The sequence below is a fragment of the Fukomys damarensis genome, unplaced genomic scaffold (assembly GCF_012274545.1).
Source record: "Fukomys damarensis isolate Sample0158 unplaced genomic scaffold, DMR_v1.0_HiC HiC_scaffold_23, whole genome shotgun sequence".
NCBI classification, from domain to species: Eukaryota; Metazoa; Chordata; class Mammalia; order Rodentia; family Bathyergidae; genus Fukomys; species Fukomys damarensis.
Window position 1 is genome coordinate 46,267,192 of NW_022900935.1, and position 19,927 is coordinate 46,287,118.

At 43.1% G+C, this 19,927-nt stretch overlaps 1 protein-coding gene and 1 pseudogene across 1 annotated transcript in view; one reads left to right on the forward strand and one right to left on the reverse strand.

Moving 5' to 3' along the window:
* The window catches only part of Nt5m (5',3'-nucleotidase, mitochondrial), a gene marked incomplete at its 5' end in the record, with an annotated part of 33,328 nt that overhangs the window by 1,546 nt on the left and 11,855 nt on the right, over positions 1-19,927 (forward strand). Inside the window, 2 exons of the mRNA XM_033767406.1 lie at positions 1,881-1,981; positions 14,908-14,968. Coding sequence (XP_033623297.1) covers positions 1,881-1,981; positions 14,908-14,968 — 162 coding nt within the window. The remainder of the gene's footprint in view (positions 1-1,880; positions 1,982-14,907; positions 14,969-19,927) is intronic.
* LOC117287376 lies at positions 7,567-8,462 on the reverse strand (annotated as a pseudogene).

The following is a 19,927-nucleotide window of genomic DNA, read 5'->3' on the forward strand; positions in this document are numbered from 1 at the left end:
TAAAGAAAGCAATCAGCTTTATAAAATATATAGTTGTCTCTTGGTACCTAAGACGGTTGGTTCCAGTACTCCTTCCCCCTGGATGCCAAAATCCACAGAAGCTCAAGACTCTTACATAAAGTGGTGTTTTGCATGTAATCTATGAAGTCCTCCTGTATACTTTAAATCATTATCAGCTAATTTATATTAACCAACCCAATGTAAATGTTATGTAAATAGCTATATCATTTACAGAATGACGACAAGGGAAAAAGTGCATGTTCAGTACCAACACAGTTTTTTGCCAGATATTTTCAATCTGTGATTTGAATCCAGGGATGTATAACCTGCACATATAGAAAGCTGACTGTATTCTTTGTCTTATTCTCTTTGATGGTCAAAATACTTTGCTGAGGTAAGCAGGGCAGGAGTGAAAGAGAAGCTTATCTTAATTAACTTAGACTTTCAAACTGTTAGGGCAGATGAACTGTGCCCAGAGAGGGCAATTTCCCTGCCCTGGGTTTTACTGTAAGTTAGTGTCAGGGAGGTGTGCTGATAGGCTGTGTATCTGTTACAGTCTCATGAAGACCGTGTAAGGAAGGATGAGGTTCCTTTCTCCTTTCTGTAGTTGAGGAGAGAGGTTCATTGAGGAGAGATGAACAACACAGGGTCACACAGCAAGGGCCAAAACTCCCATTCCATACGTCCACACTGCCTCCATGTGTGAATTCAAGTTCTGACACTGTCACCCCTAAGCAGCCTTGAAAAACACTTCCTTCTCTGTAATCTCAGAATAACAATCCTCAGCTCTTTTTTTTTGTTGTTGTTTTTGTTTTTGTTTTTTGGTACTGGGGATCGAACTCGGGTCCTTGCACTTACAAGGCAGGTGGTAGAACCACTGAGCTAAGTCCCTGGCCCTATCCTCAGCTCTCTTGGGTCTTGGGTTGTGAGGGTCAAATGAGAGAATGTATTTTAACAAGAAGCTTGTATTTGTTTAGCTGTATAGAGTTCACAGGAGTACTGCTGGTGCGATCTCTTGCCTAGGCAGAGGCACTTCGTGAATCCCATATTTTGGATTTAGGATCCTGTTCCTCAAGGGCTGAGATGTGTCACTTTCCCCATGTCTGGCCTAGAAAAGGTGCTGCATTCTGAAAAAAGTTTTGGCCTTATAACATAAGGAGGATAGGACCTATCCTGGGAGTGGGAAGAAGGGGCTTCTACTCCCTGCTTGGACACTGTTTTGCTGTGTGACATCAGGTATATAACCTCTCCATTCTGAGCCGTAGTTTTCTCTTAAGTAAAGTGAGACTCTAGAGTTTTGCTTTCAAACTTTAAAATCAGCAAAATTCTTTCTTTTTAAAAGTATTGGCACCTGAACACAAACCAAATAAAAGTAGTACTGTTTTGGTTGATATGGGGAGGAGCCTGGGGCCTTCTCAGTTGTCCATTCACCTGCATCCCCTTCTTGTGCCTTGTGATCCTGTGGTGCACAAGTATCTATGATGCTCTCCAGCTCTAGTCTAATATGTCTCCTTCCATGGCCAATCCTGGTCCACCTACAGGCCTCCACTGATTCTGGCCATTGGAATCAACTCCAGCAAATGCCTGTCCATGATGATTGGTTGTAGGTCCCAGACAGCACCAAATGCCTTCCCCCAAAGACCCTGACACCTCAGCTGGTCTCTACTGGATCCTAACAGAAAGCAGATCCTTCCCAGAAAGGGGTCAGAGCACACACAAACTCTATGTGCTTCCCCTAGGAAGTATATCCTCAGGAGTGTGTGGGCATGAGGGGCAGGTAGACACCCCCTCGTTGTGGGTGGCCCTTCCAAGTCACACAGGCCATCCCAGCAGAGGGTAGTAAGAGCCCTTGTGGTAACCTGCTTCTTTCACCTTCTCAGGAGAAGGCCATTAGCATCTGGGAGTCCAAGAATTTCTTCTTTGAACTTGAGCCTCTGCCAGGGGCCGTGGAAGCGGTGAAGCAGATGGCCAACCTACAGAAGTAAGTCTGTCTTCATGTCTGCACCTTGCTGCTACCTCCCCTCTCTCATTAGTCCTGTGTGTGGCCAGCCTGCTTGCTCATTGCTTACCCTGACAAAACCCCTACTGGACAGAGGCTGTGGGTACCAGGCTGCCAACAGTAGCAGAGCTGGGTGCTTGTGCTCTGGGGCTCACAGCCCAGGGTTGCAGGTATTAAGCCAAGATGGAAGCAGGTAAGATGACCTCAGGTTGTGCTAAGTGCTGTAGGGAAGAGGCTGAACAGGAGCCCATACTTGGAAAGGGTTGTTCAGGAAGGAGGAGGTTATTGTTGGAGAAACTCCAGTTTTGTTCTAGTGAGATGAGAGATTCTGTGGGCTGAGGCTCCACTCAGTCAGTACCCATCACACACTGTCCACTGAAACCCAATAGCAATTATATGATGTGCTTCCCTTAGAATGTTTTAAAACACAGCACTATTGATATTTAATTCCTACCCTGTAGAATTCACACATTTAGTGTGTACAGTTGTTTTTAATATGTTCAGTAAGTTTTGTAGCCATTGCCATTTTTAATTTCAGAACTTTTTCATCAACCTGAAAAAGAAATCCTATACCCATTACCAGTCACTACCTATCTTGTCCTCCTTCTGCAGCCCCTGGTGACCACTGATTTCCTTGTCCTTTTAAATTTGTCTGTTCTGAATGTTTCATATAAATTGCATCATACAATGTGATGTCTTTTGGGTCTGACGTGTTTCATAATGTTTTTAAGATTTGTCCATGTTGGATCATCAGCATCTATCGGGGCTTACTTTTTATTGCTGAGTAATATTCCATTGTATGCATAGATACATTTTATTTATTCATTCATCCATCAGTTGACAGACTTGTGGGCTGTTTCCATGTTTTGGCTATTGTGAATAGTGTTGCTATGATCATTGTGTATTTGTTTCTCATCCAATTTGGTTTGTGACCAGAATTGTGTAAAGGATTAAGTTTGTGACCCAAAGTACCACTGTATTTATATCCTTTGCTCATTTTTTCAATTGGGTAATTAATTATTCCTTTATTATTGTTAAATTATAAGATCTATTTATATATTCTAGAAACAAGTTCCTTATCAGATATATGATTTACAAGTATATTCTTTCATTCTTTAGATTGTTGTTTCACTTTCATGACTGTATCCTTTGAAACACAAAAGTTCTTAATTTTGAAGTAGTTAATTTACCTTTTTTTGTTGTGTTTGTTGTCATATCTAAGAAGCTATTGCCTAATTTAGATCACAAAGAATTGCTCCTGTATTTTCTTTAGGAGTTTTTTTGTTTTGTTTTGTTTTTTTCTGGTACTGGGAATCAAACTTGGGACCTTGTGCTTGCAAGGCAGCAGAACCACTGAGATAAATCCCTGGCCTAGGAGTTTTAATCTTAGATCTTATATTTAGATCTGTGATCCATTTTCAGTTTTTATGTATGGTATAAAGTGAGGATTCAACTTCATTCTTTTGTATGTGGATATCCAGCTCTCCCAGCACCATTTTTTTCCAGTTGGTGCATCCCCCTAGAGTTGTCTTGGTACATTTGTTTACATTTGACCCTAAATATAAGGGTTAAATTTTATTGGCCACTGTTTTACTTGAATTTAGCAACATGTGTGACAAATCAAACATAAGGTATGGTTTAGCCTTCAGTGTGCCTTATAAATGCCTCCAAAAATTGTCAGCTTTAAAAATTCTAATATAAAGAGGCATCACAGAAACACAAAATGCTTGGAGTTTGGGTTGAATTATAGACCTTGTTTGGTTTTTAATTTATCTTTGGACTTGAGTCTTGTAGAGTACTATATTTGATTGTTTTATGGTATGAAATTGACTTACAGTAGATGTGACAAGAGCCTGGAGAGGACCTTGGACCTCTATATCTGGACCATTGGACCTCTATATCTGTGGGTTCTATGTCCCTGGAATTAACCAATCTCAGATAGTCCAAAAATATTTTGAAAAAAAATACATTTGTGCTAAGCGTGTGCTATGTATTTAGGCCTATTATGTCAGCTTGATGTTACTATAACAAACTATCTGAGGTAATAAACAATAACAAAAGAGGTTTACTGTGGCTCATAGTTGGAGAAGTTTTAATCCATAGTGACTTGCCCCCATTGCTTTAGGCCTATAGTGGCTGAGTACATCATGGTGGGAGTACATGGTAAAGGGGGTCCATCTACCCCATAGTGGCCAGAGAGGTGGGGGGAGAAAGGAAGGGATTACAGTTCCAATATCTTTTTCAAAGTCATGCCCCTGATGACCCAGCTTCTTCCCATTAGGCCTAACTTCCTACCTCCTAATAGCTCCAGGGGCCTGGGACAAGCCTTCAACATGTAGGCCTTTGGGGGGCATCCAAGATTAAACCACAGCATCTGTGATCATTGCATGTGTACTAAACTTTATATAGATTTTCTTTGCATTATTCCCTAAACAATGCAGTATAAAAGCTATTTACATAGGATTTTCATTGTATTAGGTGTCATAAGTAATCTAGTGGTGACTGAAAGTATGTGGGAGCATATATGTAGGTTGTATACAAATAGTATTACATTTATGTATGGACTATGAGTGTTAGGGAATTGATCATGTTAAAGTATTCTGTGATGCCGCCATCACAGGCTACATTTTCCTGGTGCTTCTTGGCTCTTAGAATGGCTTCATGCTTTTATCTTTAGTTTCCCTCCCACCAAGGCCACAGAGAGACAGAGAAGTTGAAACCTGTTTCTTCAGGGCTGAACCCATAAAAGACAACCTGGCCTGTGATAGGTCAGAAGTAGCCCACTCCTCATGAATAAGCAATAGCCCAGCCCAAAACCAATAAAAGGACCTTCCTTTCTTTGTTCTCTTCTTTTTCTTCTTCTGCCCCTTCTCCCTCTCTGAATAAAATCTCCCGCTGCTTGAATAAAATCTCCCGTTGGACCTCTCGGTGTGTGCGTGGCCTAGTTGTTGAGCGTCACTATTTCCTTTCAATGAGTATCTCTGGATTTTGGTACTAGCAGGTGTTGACAGTCTGAAACCAATCCCCTGCAGATATTGGGGGTCAACTATATTAGTACTTAAACTTTTCAAAACTTTTCTCACTCCTGGCTCTATGCATCCTGGCTACAGTACTGGGTACTGCACAACATAGTGGTTTAGAGTGAGGAGCTGTAGCTAGACTGTCAGGTCTACTTCCTGGATTCTGAGGAACCTGTCTCTCAGATACTAATCAAGTCTTCAAGGCTTCCTAGGTCTCAGTTGCTTTGTCTATAAGGTGAAAATAGTGAGAAAGTGCTCAGGGTAGCACCTGGCATACAGTAAGCATTTAAAGGTAGCTGTGCTCTTGTAATTTTGTAGGATTTAGTTGGCACACCACAAGAAAAGCATTCCTGAGCTGACACAGCTGGGGAAAGAGTGAATTCAGTAAGCTGCTTCAACACAGAGCTTTCAGTATCCATTGTGGCAGGAAAGAAAGTAACTTTCATCCAGCCCAGTCTAGCCTTCTTATCAAAGTTTCTTTATTTTCACTTTCCTAGAAACTCCAGTTTGGGAAATGCGAGTCTAGACTGTACCCATTGGGCCCATACCTTCCTTTGGGCACCTAACTTGGTAGAAGATTCCCGTGGTCTGGCATTGTGTGTCATTTGTATTCTCACAGCTGTCTGGAAGGAAATGCAGCCAGTCCCAGCTACCACTTACATTCTCAAATAACTGAAAGCAAATAGCTTTTCATGGCCTTGCCTCACTCAGAGGTGCTTTTCTTTGTCCTGACTCGAGATGTAGGTAAAATTAGAAATGATTGGTCTAGTAGAAATCAGTCCTTGATGTAGCAAAGTCTGCATCCATAGTGAGCTCCATTCACCAAGTCACTCTTTCCAATGTCAGGTTCCCGAGGTCAAATATTATCTTGGTTCTGATTCTATTCTCAGTTCCCAGAATGACACCTGTTACATAGTACACATGTAAAATGTTTGCTGAATGAATAACACCTTAGTGTACATATTAACATAATAGTAATTCTTGGGCTCTTTTTCAAAACATAGATAATAGTGCCTGGGTGTGTAACTCATTGGTAGAGCACAAGCTTAGCATGCATGAGACTGTAGGCTCAATCCCCAACACAAAAAATGAGTGAATGAATTAATTAACATGGTTGAAAATGGGCATAGTGTTGTGAGGTTGTCCCAGTAGGAGACAGAGAGAGGAGGATCTCTTGAACCCAGGGTGTTATAGCTTGTGTCTAGATGTCCCCCCAAAAGCCTCATGTGGTCATAGGTGGGACTTTTTCAGAGGTGTCTGGATCTAGAGTGGGTGATGCTAGGATTAAGGGTGTGTGATTAGCAAATTAGTCCTCTGATTGGCTTGTCATAACTCTGGGTAGGATTAAGGGTGTCTTAACCTGGGTGTAAGTGCTGGATACAATATAAAGTGACTGTTGCTTATAGCTTGCTACCTTCTGCCTGCCATGAGCTGTTTCCCCTCTTCTATGCCACTCTGCCTTGGAGCCAGCCAATTATGGATGAAACCTCTACAAACTGTGAGGCAATATAAACCTTTCCTCCTTTAACTGGGTATTAGGTATTTTGTCTCAGCAACCAGAAAAGTAACTAAGACACAGGGGTTCTGGGCCAGACTAGGCAACATGGCAGAACCTTTTCTCAACAACAGTGACAACAACAAAAGTGGGTGGGATCCTTTATATTATTCTATAGTTTTCTATTTTTCTCTAAACAACACATCTTGGAAATGTTTCCATATCAGTACTATAAGACTATCTTATTCTTTAAAATTTTCTTTTTACTTTTAAAAAATAGAGACCAAAATCTTGCTATATTGTCCAGACTGACCTCAAACCCGTGGGGTCAAGCCATCCTCCCGTCTCAGCCTCCCAAGTAGCTGAGACTGCACACATGTGCCACATTACTTTGCTATCCTGTTTTTTAAAAATAATTTCTGCCTATCATTCTACAGAAGTTATACCATAACTTATGCAATACTCTCTGTATGAACATGTATTTTTGTGTGTCAGGGGTTTAGTGAGCATCTTGGTATAGGTGTGCAAGTGTTTCTGTGGGGTACTGGACTATTTGTATCAAAGCCATATGTATTTAAGTTCTCAATAGAAATTTCATGATATAGGTTAACTTTCTAATAGATGTAATCCCATAACATATAGCATAATATACATGCTATGCTATGTTTTTTCTCAACTAAGCATGGTGGTGTGCACTTGTGGTCCTTGCCCTCAGGAGGCTGAGGCAGGAGGATTGCTGTGAGTTTGAGGCCATCTGGGGCTACATAGTGAGTTCAAGAACAGCCTGAATTATAGAGCAAGACCCTGTCTCAAAAATCCAAAGAAAAAAAGACCCTCAGTCAGTGTGTATCATCTGTTATTTTTACAAGGATTCATTGATTAATTTTGGTAGTGGTGATTAAAACCATAGACTTCACAGTAAATTCCATCCCATTTTTACTTACTTATTTACTTTATTTACTTTTGAGGGGGCACTGTAAAACTTAATTGGGAGAATTCTGACAGTCAAATCTCCAAGAGAAGAACAGCCTGTATGATTTTTTTGTCTTCTTTTACACCTGTGGTGGCCCTTCTCCTGACTCTGGCAATGTAGTGTAGTCCTAATTTCAGTAAACTTTTCCCCTTGACATCTGGACCATCTCTCCGCTCATGCCTAGTCTTGGGCCTTTCTTCTTCTTCAAGATCTGCCTGTAGTTCAGGTCCTTCAGCCACAGGTATTCTGTCGTCTCTCCTGACCAGGTACATGATCCTGAATTTCAGCAGGTGGTTCCTCTTGTTGAGGTTGTTCATTACTGGGCTGCGGGGCAACAACAGGCTCAAGAGGCTGAGTAGGTTCATCATCTCTTTGTCCTCCAGATTTGGGTATCGATTTTACTTGCTCACTCAATTCACACTACCACTGACGTCCCCACCGGTGAAAACAAATCAAGATGCGGAAACACCACTGGCACACGAACTGCTCCCCAATGCCCTTTACTTTTTTGTTTTGAGATAGGGTCTTGCTAAGTTGCCCAGGCTGGGCTCAAACTTGCACTCCTCTTGCCTCAGCCTCTCAGAGTGCTGAGAGTCCAGGTATGCCACCACACCTGGCTGGTATTCTCTTTTAAAGGAGCATTTCTCATGTAAAAATAGCCAAACATTAGTTCATGTCAATGTTGGCAGTTTTGTTAGTTGCATCTGAATCTCCTTGGTGTTTAGACTACCCGGGATTTCAATATGCGTTGAAAAAGCAACTTAGGATGTATAAAATAATGACTACTTTGGGAAATTATTATAATTGGCTTCTGAGTTCAATTACTAGGGGAAGGCTAACAATTTTTGCTTTGAAAAAAATACAGCTTCTTGTTAATTTGGAAAATTAAAGTATAGAACATAAAGTTATTTATAGTCTCACCATTCTGAAACCATCACTTTTTAATATTTTGGTGTTTTTGCTTGAGTTTTCCATGGTTTTAAGCCATGCAGATGGTACCCAACTTACAGTAGTTTGACTTATAATGTTTTTTGACTTTACAGTGTTGCAACATAAATATACAGTCAGTAGAAACCAAATCAAATTTTGCATCTGGACCTTTCTCAGGCTAGCAGAATGCAATTGGATCCTCTATCTATGCTGGGCAGTGACAGCAAGCTGCAGCTCCCTGTCAGCTTTGGATGACAGGGGGAAGTGATTGACACTCTGCAGTACACTGTGCCACCAAGCTAGGATGTTCATTAGGTTATGTGTACTTAATGCATTTTCAACTTTAGATACATTGGATTTATGATGGCTCTGTAGAGACATAACCCTATCTCAAGTTGAGGAGCATCTGTGTTTGACATTGTAGGAGACTTTTAAAGGTAACACTGTTCATTTACAAAAATAAATACTTGAACTTATATTTAAATATGACATCTATTACTCCATTGTGAAACCTGGAATAAGAGTTTCTTCATTCCTTAAACAGTTATGTAGGTCACTTAGTACGTGTCTGCCATTGTGCTAGTACTGGGGATATATTTGTAAATGAGGCCCCTGAAATCTCAGGCCTTAAGGAGTTCACATTACAGTGGGAAGATGATAACACATAATCAATTTCAGGTTGTGATAGGCTTTGTGAATGAAATTAACTAGATTATGTGTTAGAATGTCAGTGGTGAAAGGGCTACTTTGAGTGGGGTAGAAAGACTTCTCTAATATTTTACATTTGACCTCATACCTGAAGGGTAAGAATGAACAGGCCAGTGAAGGATTGGGTTAACACTCTTAGACTAGAGGAAAGCAGGAATAAATACTACATCCTAAGATGGGCAAGACCTTTGTTTGTTTGTGTGTTTTTTTTTTTGGTACCAAGGATTGAACTTGGGTCCTTGCACTCGCATGGCAGGCGGTGGAACCACTGAGCTAAATCCCTGGCCCCTAAGACCTTTGTTTAAGTGACATAAAAGAGACAAAGTGCCTAGATCTTGGTGAGTATGGTGGGTGTGGAATGGCAGAGGAGCAGAGGATGAAGTTGAAGAAAAATTGACACGATCAAACTCGGGTTTTAAAAATGTGAATTTGGGGCAATAAATTTGGATTGTCATTTCTCCAGAGAAGATGTACAAATAGCCAGTAAAAGTGTTAGAAAATGTGCTAATATGTTATTCATTATTAGGGAAGTGCAAGTCAAAACCACAGTGAGATAGCACCACAAGGGTGACTATCATGAGGAAGACGTGTTCTATAGCAGTTGCTGGAAGGATGTAGAGAATTGGAGCTCTCATATGTTGTGGGTGGGAATGTAAAATAAGGTAACCTCTGTGCAGAACGCTTCAGCACACTTTCTTTCTACACGTGAAACATCGAATTACCCTATAAGCCAGTGATTCCAGTAAATACCCACAGAAATAAAAACATATCCACACAAAAACTTGTGTACAAGAGTTCACATCAGTGCTATTTATTTTATTTTTTTTCCTCATTGAGTTTATTGGTACATTTTAGGTGTACAGTACAGTTACATTCATTATTGGGATCTTACACCTTTACATGACAGGTCTTGGTTCTCATTTTTTCCCCTTGTCCCTGCCCTCCTTCACCCCCTCCTCCCCTCTCCATTTACACTTTATTTCCATTTTTTCATTTTCTCATATTTTTTCTTTTCCCTTATTACCTTTCCCCTACCCTTCCCACTTCCCCTACACCTTTACCCCTTTTCTTCCTATTTCACATTGTCAGTTATCTCATTAGGATCTTATGTAGTATTATAGTTTTTCACACCAGAGAAACTATTCGGTAGCAGTGCTATTTATACTAGCCAAAAGGTGAAAGTAACTCCAGCTTCCATTGACAGATGAAAAGATACACAAAATGTGGTATATCCATACAGAGGAATAGTACTCACTTATTAAAAGGAATGAATAAAATTCTAATTCATGCTACAATATGCATAAACCTTAAAAACACTATGCTAAGTGAAAGAAGTGAGACACAGAAGGCTATATATTGTACAACTCCATTTATATGAGATTTCTAGAGTCGTCAAATTCTTAGAGACAGAAATCACCTTTGGTTGTTACCAGGGGCTGGGGAAATGGGTATTGATTGCTTAAAAGAATACAGGTTTCTTTTTGGAGTGATAGCAATGCCCTAAAAATTAGATTGTGAAATGAGAAGCAAGACCTGTCATGTAAAGGTACAAGATCCCAATAATGAATGTGACTGTACTGTATACCTAAAATGAACCAATAAACTCAATTAAAAAATTAGATTGTGATGATTGAAAGCTGCATTAAAATTTATTTAATTGTATCTCAAAATGGGTAAATGTTATGATATATGAATTATATCTCAATAAAACTTTAAAATATCAATTTTCTCAAATTGTTGATGCATTTATTTAACAAATGGATAAATAGAATAGTCTTATTAGGTGAAAGAAGTAGACGACATAAAGAGGTACATATTCTTTGTTTCCATTTTATAAAATTCTGGAAAATGCAATCTAGTCTGTAGTGGTAGAAGACAAATTGGTGGTTGCTTGGGGCCCAGGATTGGGGAGGAGGAGGGAGGGGCAGGTGGGAGAAATTGTCAAGGGGTTACATTCAAGCTGTGTGAGTATTATCTTTATTGTGGTGATCTCTGCTTCATGGGTATATACATGTGCCATGACTTATACTATTTGTGTATACTTTATTGCATCTTAATTATACCTCAGTAAAGCTTTTTAAGGGTAAACAGTTTGAGGGCTGGGATTCAGCTCAGTGGTGCCGCCACCTGCCACGTAAGTGCAAGGTGCCAAGTTCAATCCTCAGTACAAAAAAAAGAAAGATAATCAGTCTGAGCTAAACACGGTGGCATGCACTTCTGGTCCAAATTACTTAGGAGGCTGAGGCAGAGGCAGGAGGATTATTTGAGCCCAGAGTTCCAGGTCAGCTTGGGAAACATAGTGAGATCCTGTCTCAAAAATAAATAAATACAAGATAATCTAGACACAGGGTGGAGAATGATATGAAAGAACCAGGCTTGGAAGTTGGGGAACCAGTGGGTAGTTGTAGAAGCTCAGGGGTAGATGACACCATGCAGAGAAGTTGGTGGAACTGAAAAGACCTGGTGATGGATGTAGAAAAAAAATGATGAGTTTTAGTTTTTTTGTTTGTTTGTTTGAGTGCATGCTGATATAGCATATGTTAATGTCATTAACTGAAGGAAGACCAGGAAAGGGACAGATCCTAGGATTTGGGGAAATCCAGTGTTCGTTTGGGCCAAGTGTCCAAAAGGAGCCATTTAAAGGCTGTGAAGAATTTATACTTGGTGCTAGGGAGAGATTGGGATGTGTCCATACATAGTTGGCCTTGAAGCCTCAGGCTGGAAGATGCCTCCCAAATGGGGAGTACAGAATGAGTGTTCAGAGGGCCCAGCACCAGCCCTGACAGACCAGGAGGGGATAGGACCATGGGAGACCAGGCTGGGCAGCTGGTGAGGAGCAAGTATGGCGGGACGACAGAGAGAACAGACACGGCCAGAGGGCCAAATGCTGGTAAGAAAGGTAAGAGTGCTGTGATGTGCTGTGCACATGGTGTACCAGGGTCCTTGATGACGATTAGCAATTTCTGTGGAGTGGGTTTGTTATGGTTTAGATCTACAATATTTCCCAAAGGCCCATATGTTCAGGTTGGGCTTTGGAAAGTAATTGGATCATGTGGACGCTGTACTCCGCAGTTAGTCTACTAATGAATCCATAGCTAAATATGCTGTTGCAGGGTAGACCCTGGTTGGAAGAGGCAAGTCAGGGGCATGACCTGGAAGAGTGTATCTCTCCCCTAGCTCCTCTCTTCTTTCTCTTCTTCCTGGCTGCTGTGACACGAGCAGCTTTCCTTTGTCCAAGCCCTTTTACCATGCCCTTCCTGCCTTGGAGCCATCCAAGCATATACTGAAAATGTGAGCCAAAATAAATTCCTTCTTTGAGCTGTGGGTATCTCATATTGCATTTCATTGACAAGGAAAGTGACTAAGTCAGGAGAGGACCGATTCCAAGTGGGAGTTGGTTGAAGAAGGGACAGATGGTGATAAGTAGAGTCCACAGCAAAGGCAGTTGTGAAGTATGTTATACTGTGAGGGGAATGGGTATGAGTGATAATGAGGGAGCATAGGCCATAGTTTTGTGTTATGAAGATAGCTGCTAACTTATAGTTCTGTTGATGATTTTATTTTATTCTGGGGATTCAATTTTAAAAACTAAGCTATATCCCCAGTTCTTTTTCTTTCTTTCTTTTTTTTTTAAGGCAATGTCTCACTAAGCTGCTAAGTTGCCCAATCTGGGCTCAAATTTGTGATCAGTCTTCATCAATCTCTCAGAATCCTGGGATTATAGGTGTGTGCCTCCTTGCCCAGCTTCAAAATGTTAAGACTTCCCCAAAAGAAATGTGGCACTAGTGATCAAACCCATAGCCTTCACAGTGAGCTACAATCCCAGCCTGTTTTTAATTTTTTATTTTGAGACAAGGTCTTGCTAAGTGACTCATTTGCCCATGCTGTGCTAGAACTTGTGATCCTCCTGTTTCACCCTCCTGAAGTCTGGGATTACAGGCATGCACCACCATTCCAGGCTTCTACTGATGATTTTTGCCTTGTTGATGGTATGAAAGTGATAGCCAGTCAGTGACAACCAAATTGTGATGTTCAGTAGGTTAGGTGTAATACATTCTGTACTTATGACATTTTCAACTCATAGTGGGTCTATCAGGATGTAATCTCGTCATCATTCAAACAGTATCTATAAGGAATTTTTAGACAGGAGATACTGGGACATGTTTGAATGCGGAGTCACTGAGGAGAAGGAGAGGAGAAAATTTTGCAGGGTAAAATCCTCGTAAAGATGAGAGCAGATAGGTGCATGGAGGGGAGAGTGGAGATGGAGGCTGAGCAAGAGTAAGGATGACTGCTGTGGCAAGGGAGAGGACAGTGCAGATGGTATGTGAGGAGAAGCACGGGAGTCTCCTGGTGAGAAGAGTGAGGCTCAGGGAAGGCATGTTCTGACTGTGCGGGGGGCCCTGAAGTGAGCACCTCCAGAGCCCTGGAGAGTGGCCTGATGTGTAGCCATAAGACCCTGCCTTGAGACCACTCAGTGAAGCTGGTCCAAAGATTATGAGATTTTTTGGGGGGGGGTCTCCAGCAATATTCGGCTGGTTGGGTATAGGTGGGAGAAGCTGGGTAGTGGATTCTTTCAGAGCCTGGCAAAACAGCTCTCTGTGGAGCAAGAGATACACAAACAGTGACATAGAGATGGCCCAGAGTGTGACTGGGGCAGAGCCAGTATGTCAAGCTGGAGGAGAAGGAGTGCGCAAAACTGCAGTCTCAAAAAGACTAAAGAATTGAGCGCAGGGCGTTAGAATGTTTGTCATGGTTGGGGGCCAGGGAGGCCAGGCTCCATGTGGTGATGGGAGGAGAGGTTTTGGGGATGGGGAAAAGGGAATGAAGGGTATTTGGAGTTGGGGAGGGATAGGAACTGAGAGTATGTGTTGGATTTGCATGCATGCACATGTGTGTGCATGTGTGCAGTCACTAGAATGTTGAAGAGCAGAGGAGGAAAAAATGGTGTTGAACCAGGGATGGGGGATGGGAGGGAGGGTAACTGGCCAATGGTAGATGACCACAGCAAGGAAGAGTCAAAGGCAGTCCTTGTAGAGGCAGAGCTGGGAACCACCACTGGGCAGTGGCTGAGTTTTTGGGGAACATAGCAGGTGCAAGGGCATAGCCAGGTAGGCAGAGGGAGTGCAAAAGCTGGAAGACTTCAGGTAATGAAAGGGCATAAGTGGCACCCCAGGGACCAGCAGGCTCACACAAGACTCTCTAGGGACTAATTTGCCAGAGAGGGTTGGGCAAACACATCTTCTGCAGCTCAGTTTGATGAGCCAGAAGGTGCTGGTGCTAGAGGTGAACTCCAGCTTTGCAAATGTTTGGGGCTAGATGGCTTGGTTGTGATGGCTCCAGGGCCCTTTTGGGTGTGTGGAGAAGCAAGCACCTGGGAAACCCTTCTGGGTCAGAGTAGCTCCCCTGTGGATTTAGCTTGGAACCCTGACTGGGGAAAGGGTGTGCTGTACTTTTAATGCTGTGCTTGTCCCCAAATGCTTCTTGCTCTTTGTTCCAGTTTTCCCTGTTGCAATTGTAGAGAAGGTTTCTGAGCCCTACTAACCTTTTGGATCTGGCCTATAAAAACTGATGCAAGTTCCCTGTGCTTCCCAAGGCCATTGGTTGGGGCAGAAATGCAACATCACTAGTGCGGAGATATGCAAAACAGTGGGTTTCCCATAACAGATGTGACACTCACACCCCTGACAGGGCTCAGGCAGGCAGGGTGAGGAGGTGATGGGAATATAGCATGGTGATGGCCACCAGGATGCAGGCTCACTGTCCTTTCTCTTCTTGGCAGCACTGACGTGTTCATCTGCACAAGTCCCATCAAGATGTTCAAGTACTGTCCCTATGAGAAGGTAAGGTATGCATCTTCCTCTGGACAGCCCCCGCCCTGTGAGGTGTAGATAAAGGCTGATGGCTCTGCTCACCTGATAGGAAGGTGCAGACTCATAGTGCCAGGTCCTTGGCCCTCGCTCCCTGGCTTTGTGCCAGTGGCTCCTGCTCCCCAAGACCATTGCTCCAGAACCATTCTCAGACCCCATGCCGTTCTGGATGGGTCCTCATTATGGTGACATCAACTTGATGGGATGAGCACCCATTAACATTTTGGGGCATTTTTCAGATGTACCTGTCCCTGAGCAGGCTTGTGGCAGAGATAAGGAAGAGAGAACCATGTCTGGTGAGGGGCTGGTAGTTGTTGGACATCTTTACATGAAAAGCCTGATAAAGTAGAAGTGGTTAAAGTTCATTTTGCTACATATTCTCCCTTTTGTCCTTATTGAAAAAAAAAGAGAATGACATGAGATGGAAATTTTTTTAGATTTTGGGAAGCTGCACTTTCTAAACCCAGAGGACAATTCTTGTTGCCAGGAAGAGGGGATTTGGCAGGGGGATTCAGAGCGTGGCTCTTGCCCAAGGTTTCTGAGCAGCTCCTCCCCAGCCCAGAAGGATAGAGTTCCAGCCCAGGGCTCTATTGCTCCCAAGCCTCAGGCATGAGTTCTGAGCACCTCCACCTTCCTCCCCTCACTCCAGCCCCATGTTAGGAATTGCAGTTACACATTCAGCCAATGCTAAGTGCCTTTGGTATACCTATTCTGGCGTTATACCAATGCTCAGTGCCTTTGGATTCTCCAGGAGTATGAGGTTAGTAAGTGGAATGTCTGGTCCACAGTTTGTGGGCATGGTGTGAGCAGTAAAGGCTGGGCCTACTCTTTCTAGTAAAGCAGTGGTCTCCAAATGAGGTCCTTCATGGTCAGCCTCCCTTAGAGACTCAATAAAAATCAATATTTTTCAGCCCTGCAGTAGACCTTGAGAATAAAAAACTCTGGTAGTGGCAGCATGATCTGACCGGCTTTCCAGTGGACTGTGATGTAGCCCTAGGCTTGAGAACAGGAGTAGGCAGTGGGATGACTGCTTGCTCTGATTTGCACTGGGTGCTCAAGTGGCTGTTCAGTGTCCCTTGGAAGCCTTGGGGAATTGGTTGCGGGACTCCGCCTAGTCGAAATATGCAGATGCTCAAGTCTCATCATATTCTTTATATCATCTCTAGATAACTTATACTACCTACCACAATGTAAACAGTGTGTGAATAGCTATTACGCTGCATTGTTTAGGGAGTAGTAACAAGAAAAAGTGTGAATATACATGTTCAACACACATGCAGTCATTTTTCCTGAATATGTCTGCTCTGTGTGATTGGTTGAATTCATGGATATGACAGGTTTTGGAATTCATGGATATGAAAGATATTTACTGGTGTAAGGTGCCACCCATTCCTGTGGATTTATATTGTGTTTGTGCCGATCTGCGCCCCCACCCTCAGTGAGAACTCCAGCCAGATGTGCCTGTCCTGGGGAACTAGTGTCCGTTTGTGTCTTTCCTTCTCTCACAGTGAACATGAGTTCCTTGGTCAGTGTGAAGGTGAGTCCAGTGTCCTCTGTATTCTGTTTCTAAATCTGTCACTCACCTGTATCTTTCTACCTATTGCTGCCAGCTCAGCATTTCTTCCCAGAACTCCATTTTTTTTTTTTTTTTTTGTACCAGGGATTGAACTCGGGACCTTGCACTTGCGAGGCAGGTGGTGGAACCACTGAGCTAAATCCCTGGCCCCTCTTCCCAAAGCTCTTAATGTTGCCCCTAAACTGTTAGCTCATTTTAATTCTATACAGAGTTGATGAGGCAGTTCACAAGGCACATCATGTCAACCCTGTCTTAATGGCTTCCCTTTAAAAAGTCTGTGTAGAGACTCCTGGCCCTCCCCTCAGGTCTTCCTGCCTCACTCCATCCATGGTGCTCCCCACTTTCTGTTTCTTGAGCCACCCTAGGCTCCAAACATCCTCCTCCCCTGCTGCTGCACTCAGACATTTTCCCCACATTTCCTGACACAGTCTCTGAAGTATATTCTTTCTATACCTTGTTATATCTAGTGGTCTTGTTTCCTGTATGACATTCAGCACCATTTGGAATGGCTCTGTGTCTCTGTGTCTGGCTTTTCACTCATTGTCTCCCACCAGACTGAAGTCCATGAGGGTAGTGACTGTTACGGTGGTGCTAGTTGTAGATCTCCAGTGTCCAGCGCAGGGCCAGCCACTACCTCTGGCACTCAGCATTCGGTATTGGATGGAGAGACCCATCGATCAGCTGGGTGTAAGCATGCTTGCCACTTACTAGATGCCTCTAATATGCCAGGCACTGTCCTTCTATTACTACTTCCAAGGTTTACAGTGGTTCCCTGTAAAACAGGAATACCCTTCTGATAGGCAAGATGGAGAAACTGAGACTCGGAGAGGTGAGACGGACAGCTTATCTGCTGAATCTAATGATCACATAGCCAGCAGGGCCTGGTTCTGTCTACCTGTCCTTGAGCTCACCTTTAGCTGCTGTCTCCTCCTGAGGCTGCTCACACTCCGTGGAGACGATACAGAGCCAGTACAACTTTTGGAGGGATGGGTGTCAGTCAGGACTCTCTCTCTAGCACACCAAGGGCTTTAACCTAACAGAAGCAGAGTCTATCAGAAGGATGTTGGTTTGCTCAGAGAAGGGACCTAGGAAGCAGGCCTTAGATGGCAGGGGGCAGTCTGTCCAGTGAAGATGCTTCTAAGACACTGGAGTGGCGTTGTCATACATCCTGGGGTTTCATTGCTTCAGGAGTCACAGTCCAGAAGAGAGACACTCTTAAGTGTTCCACAAGACTGTGCAGTCCATGGGCTGAGTGTAGGACCCACACTTAGGGGTTCAGGGCTGTACCTAGGTACAGCTGCTGGCCGCTCTTCTGGAATTATGAGTCTTCAGCAATGAAACCCCAGGAAGGAGATAAGGACTGATTGTCCTATAGGGCTGCCACTGATGGAAGAAGAGGTGACCTTATCAGAAGACGATAGGTGTCCTGAACACAATAAATGAAAAGAAAAAAGCAAGAGAAACCCACATCCACATTCCTGCCACCTAGAGAGAGGAACACTGTTAAGGTTTTGATATGTTTCTTTTTAGTTTTACTTTGATTCCTATTAAATATAATACCTATATTTTAAAAATATGTCTTAATACATTTTTTTCTTCTTAATATTGGGTATTTTTTAAGCTTTTTATCACTTTCTTTTTGGTACTTGGGATCGAACTCGGTACCTTACGCTTGCAAAGCAGGCAGTGGAACCACTGAGCTAAATCCCAAGCCCCTTTTTTTAGCTTCTTTGTCACTAAACATTACTATTCAAAAATATGATTGTTCCTAACTGAAGATGTTTTATAAATAGATCTTTGTATTGTTACATTATTAGGGTAAGTTCCAATAAATAGGACTGGTGTGCCACAGAAGGAAAGGTAGGAGTCTGGTATATGTTATACCAGAGGTTGTGTCCATTTCCACTGCACTAGCAGTGAGTACAGTCCATACCTCCTACCTGCCCAGGCTGGGCCCTATCAGGTCAAGCTGGTAGAGGAAGTAGGACACTGGATACAGACATGAAGCGGGGAGAATGTGCAGCATATCTGAGGGCATTCTGGGTAGGTTTTTCTGGCCAGTGGCTACAGGCACCAGCTAGAAATTGGGGGTAGGCCAAAGCTGAGCGTGTTAACTTACCCACAACCATCTGAGATGAAGGCAGCTCCTGCCACACTGCCTACCATACTCATCTACCACGCTGCCCTGCTTATTACTTCTGACCACCACCCCTGGCCTGCTCGCCATCCTGCCTGCCACCTGCCAACCACCCTTCCCTGCCCACTGTAGGTGGACACTTCTTACCTTGGCTGACTGTGGACAAAGGAAGTAGGTATCACTGTACTGCCACTGGGGCTGGTACTGAAGGATGGGGTCTGGTCTAGGACACGTACGCATGGTGTGTTTGCCTTCATGGTAGCTCTGTCTGTGCTCAGATGTCAGACCACTCTTGTAGGTCCACTTTTGGCTCTGTCCACTGGACTGAGATCACCATGGGAATCCTAAGTGGAAGCCTTTTTCCACTAGTGATCTTCTCTGAGGACCCAGTCAAAAGAAGGGAACTTGGTAGCCATGATCTCACTCTGTCACAGACCAGAATCAGAAATGGGCTACATCCAGGTTACCAGAATCTTCCTTCCTCCTTTTGTGTGCTGACATTGCTTTCTTTCATTGCCACCTAGTAGCCTTCCCATGGGCCCCATGGTATGTTTTGGGGCCACACCAGTTGTCTTAGTTCATTTTATATTGCTGTAACAAAATACTGGGGACTGGGTATTTTGTGAAAAAACTCAGACCTCTGGATAACAACAAGCTTGTACTGGCTAATCAGTATATAGGCAAGGGCCTTTTCCCTGTGATGATCCCAGTAACCTTCATAGCTCTGCAGAGTAGGGACTCTTCTTATCCCTGTTTTACAGATGGGAAAAATTAATCGTGGAGAGGTAAAAGTGTTTGCCCAAGGGTAGCAGCAGGAAGGCAGTGAGTCAAATGCCAGAGCCCATGCTCTCTTCCCCTGTGCCATGACACCCCTCTTCTCAAGCACCAGACCAGAATTTGAGTAATACGATTTTTTCTTTTTCTCCCAAAGAGAGATTTTAAATAATCCATGGCAAGTTCTTCATGCAGAGGCATGACACTGTAGCCTGACTTTTTCTAGTTCTATAAGGGGAGTAATCATGTGCCACATTAAGCGAGGTACTGGAGTGTGAAGTGAAGCATGTTCTTGTGATTTGAAGGCTGCTTTCCAGATGATGTGTCAGTGAAGTCTACTTTAGTTTTAGCAATAAATGTTTGGTAGGGTGCTTGCCTAGGAGACCCTGGCTTAGATTCCCAGAAACACATACACACACACACACACACACACACACACACACAC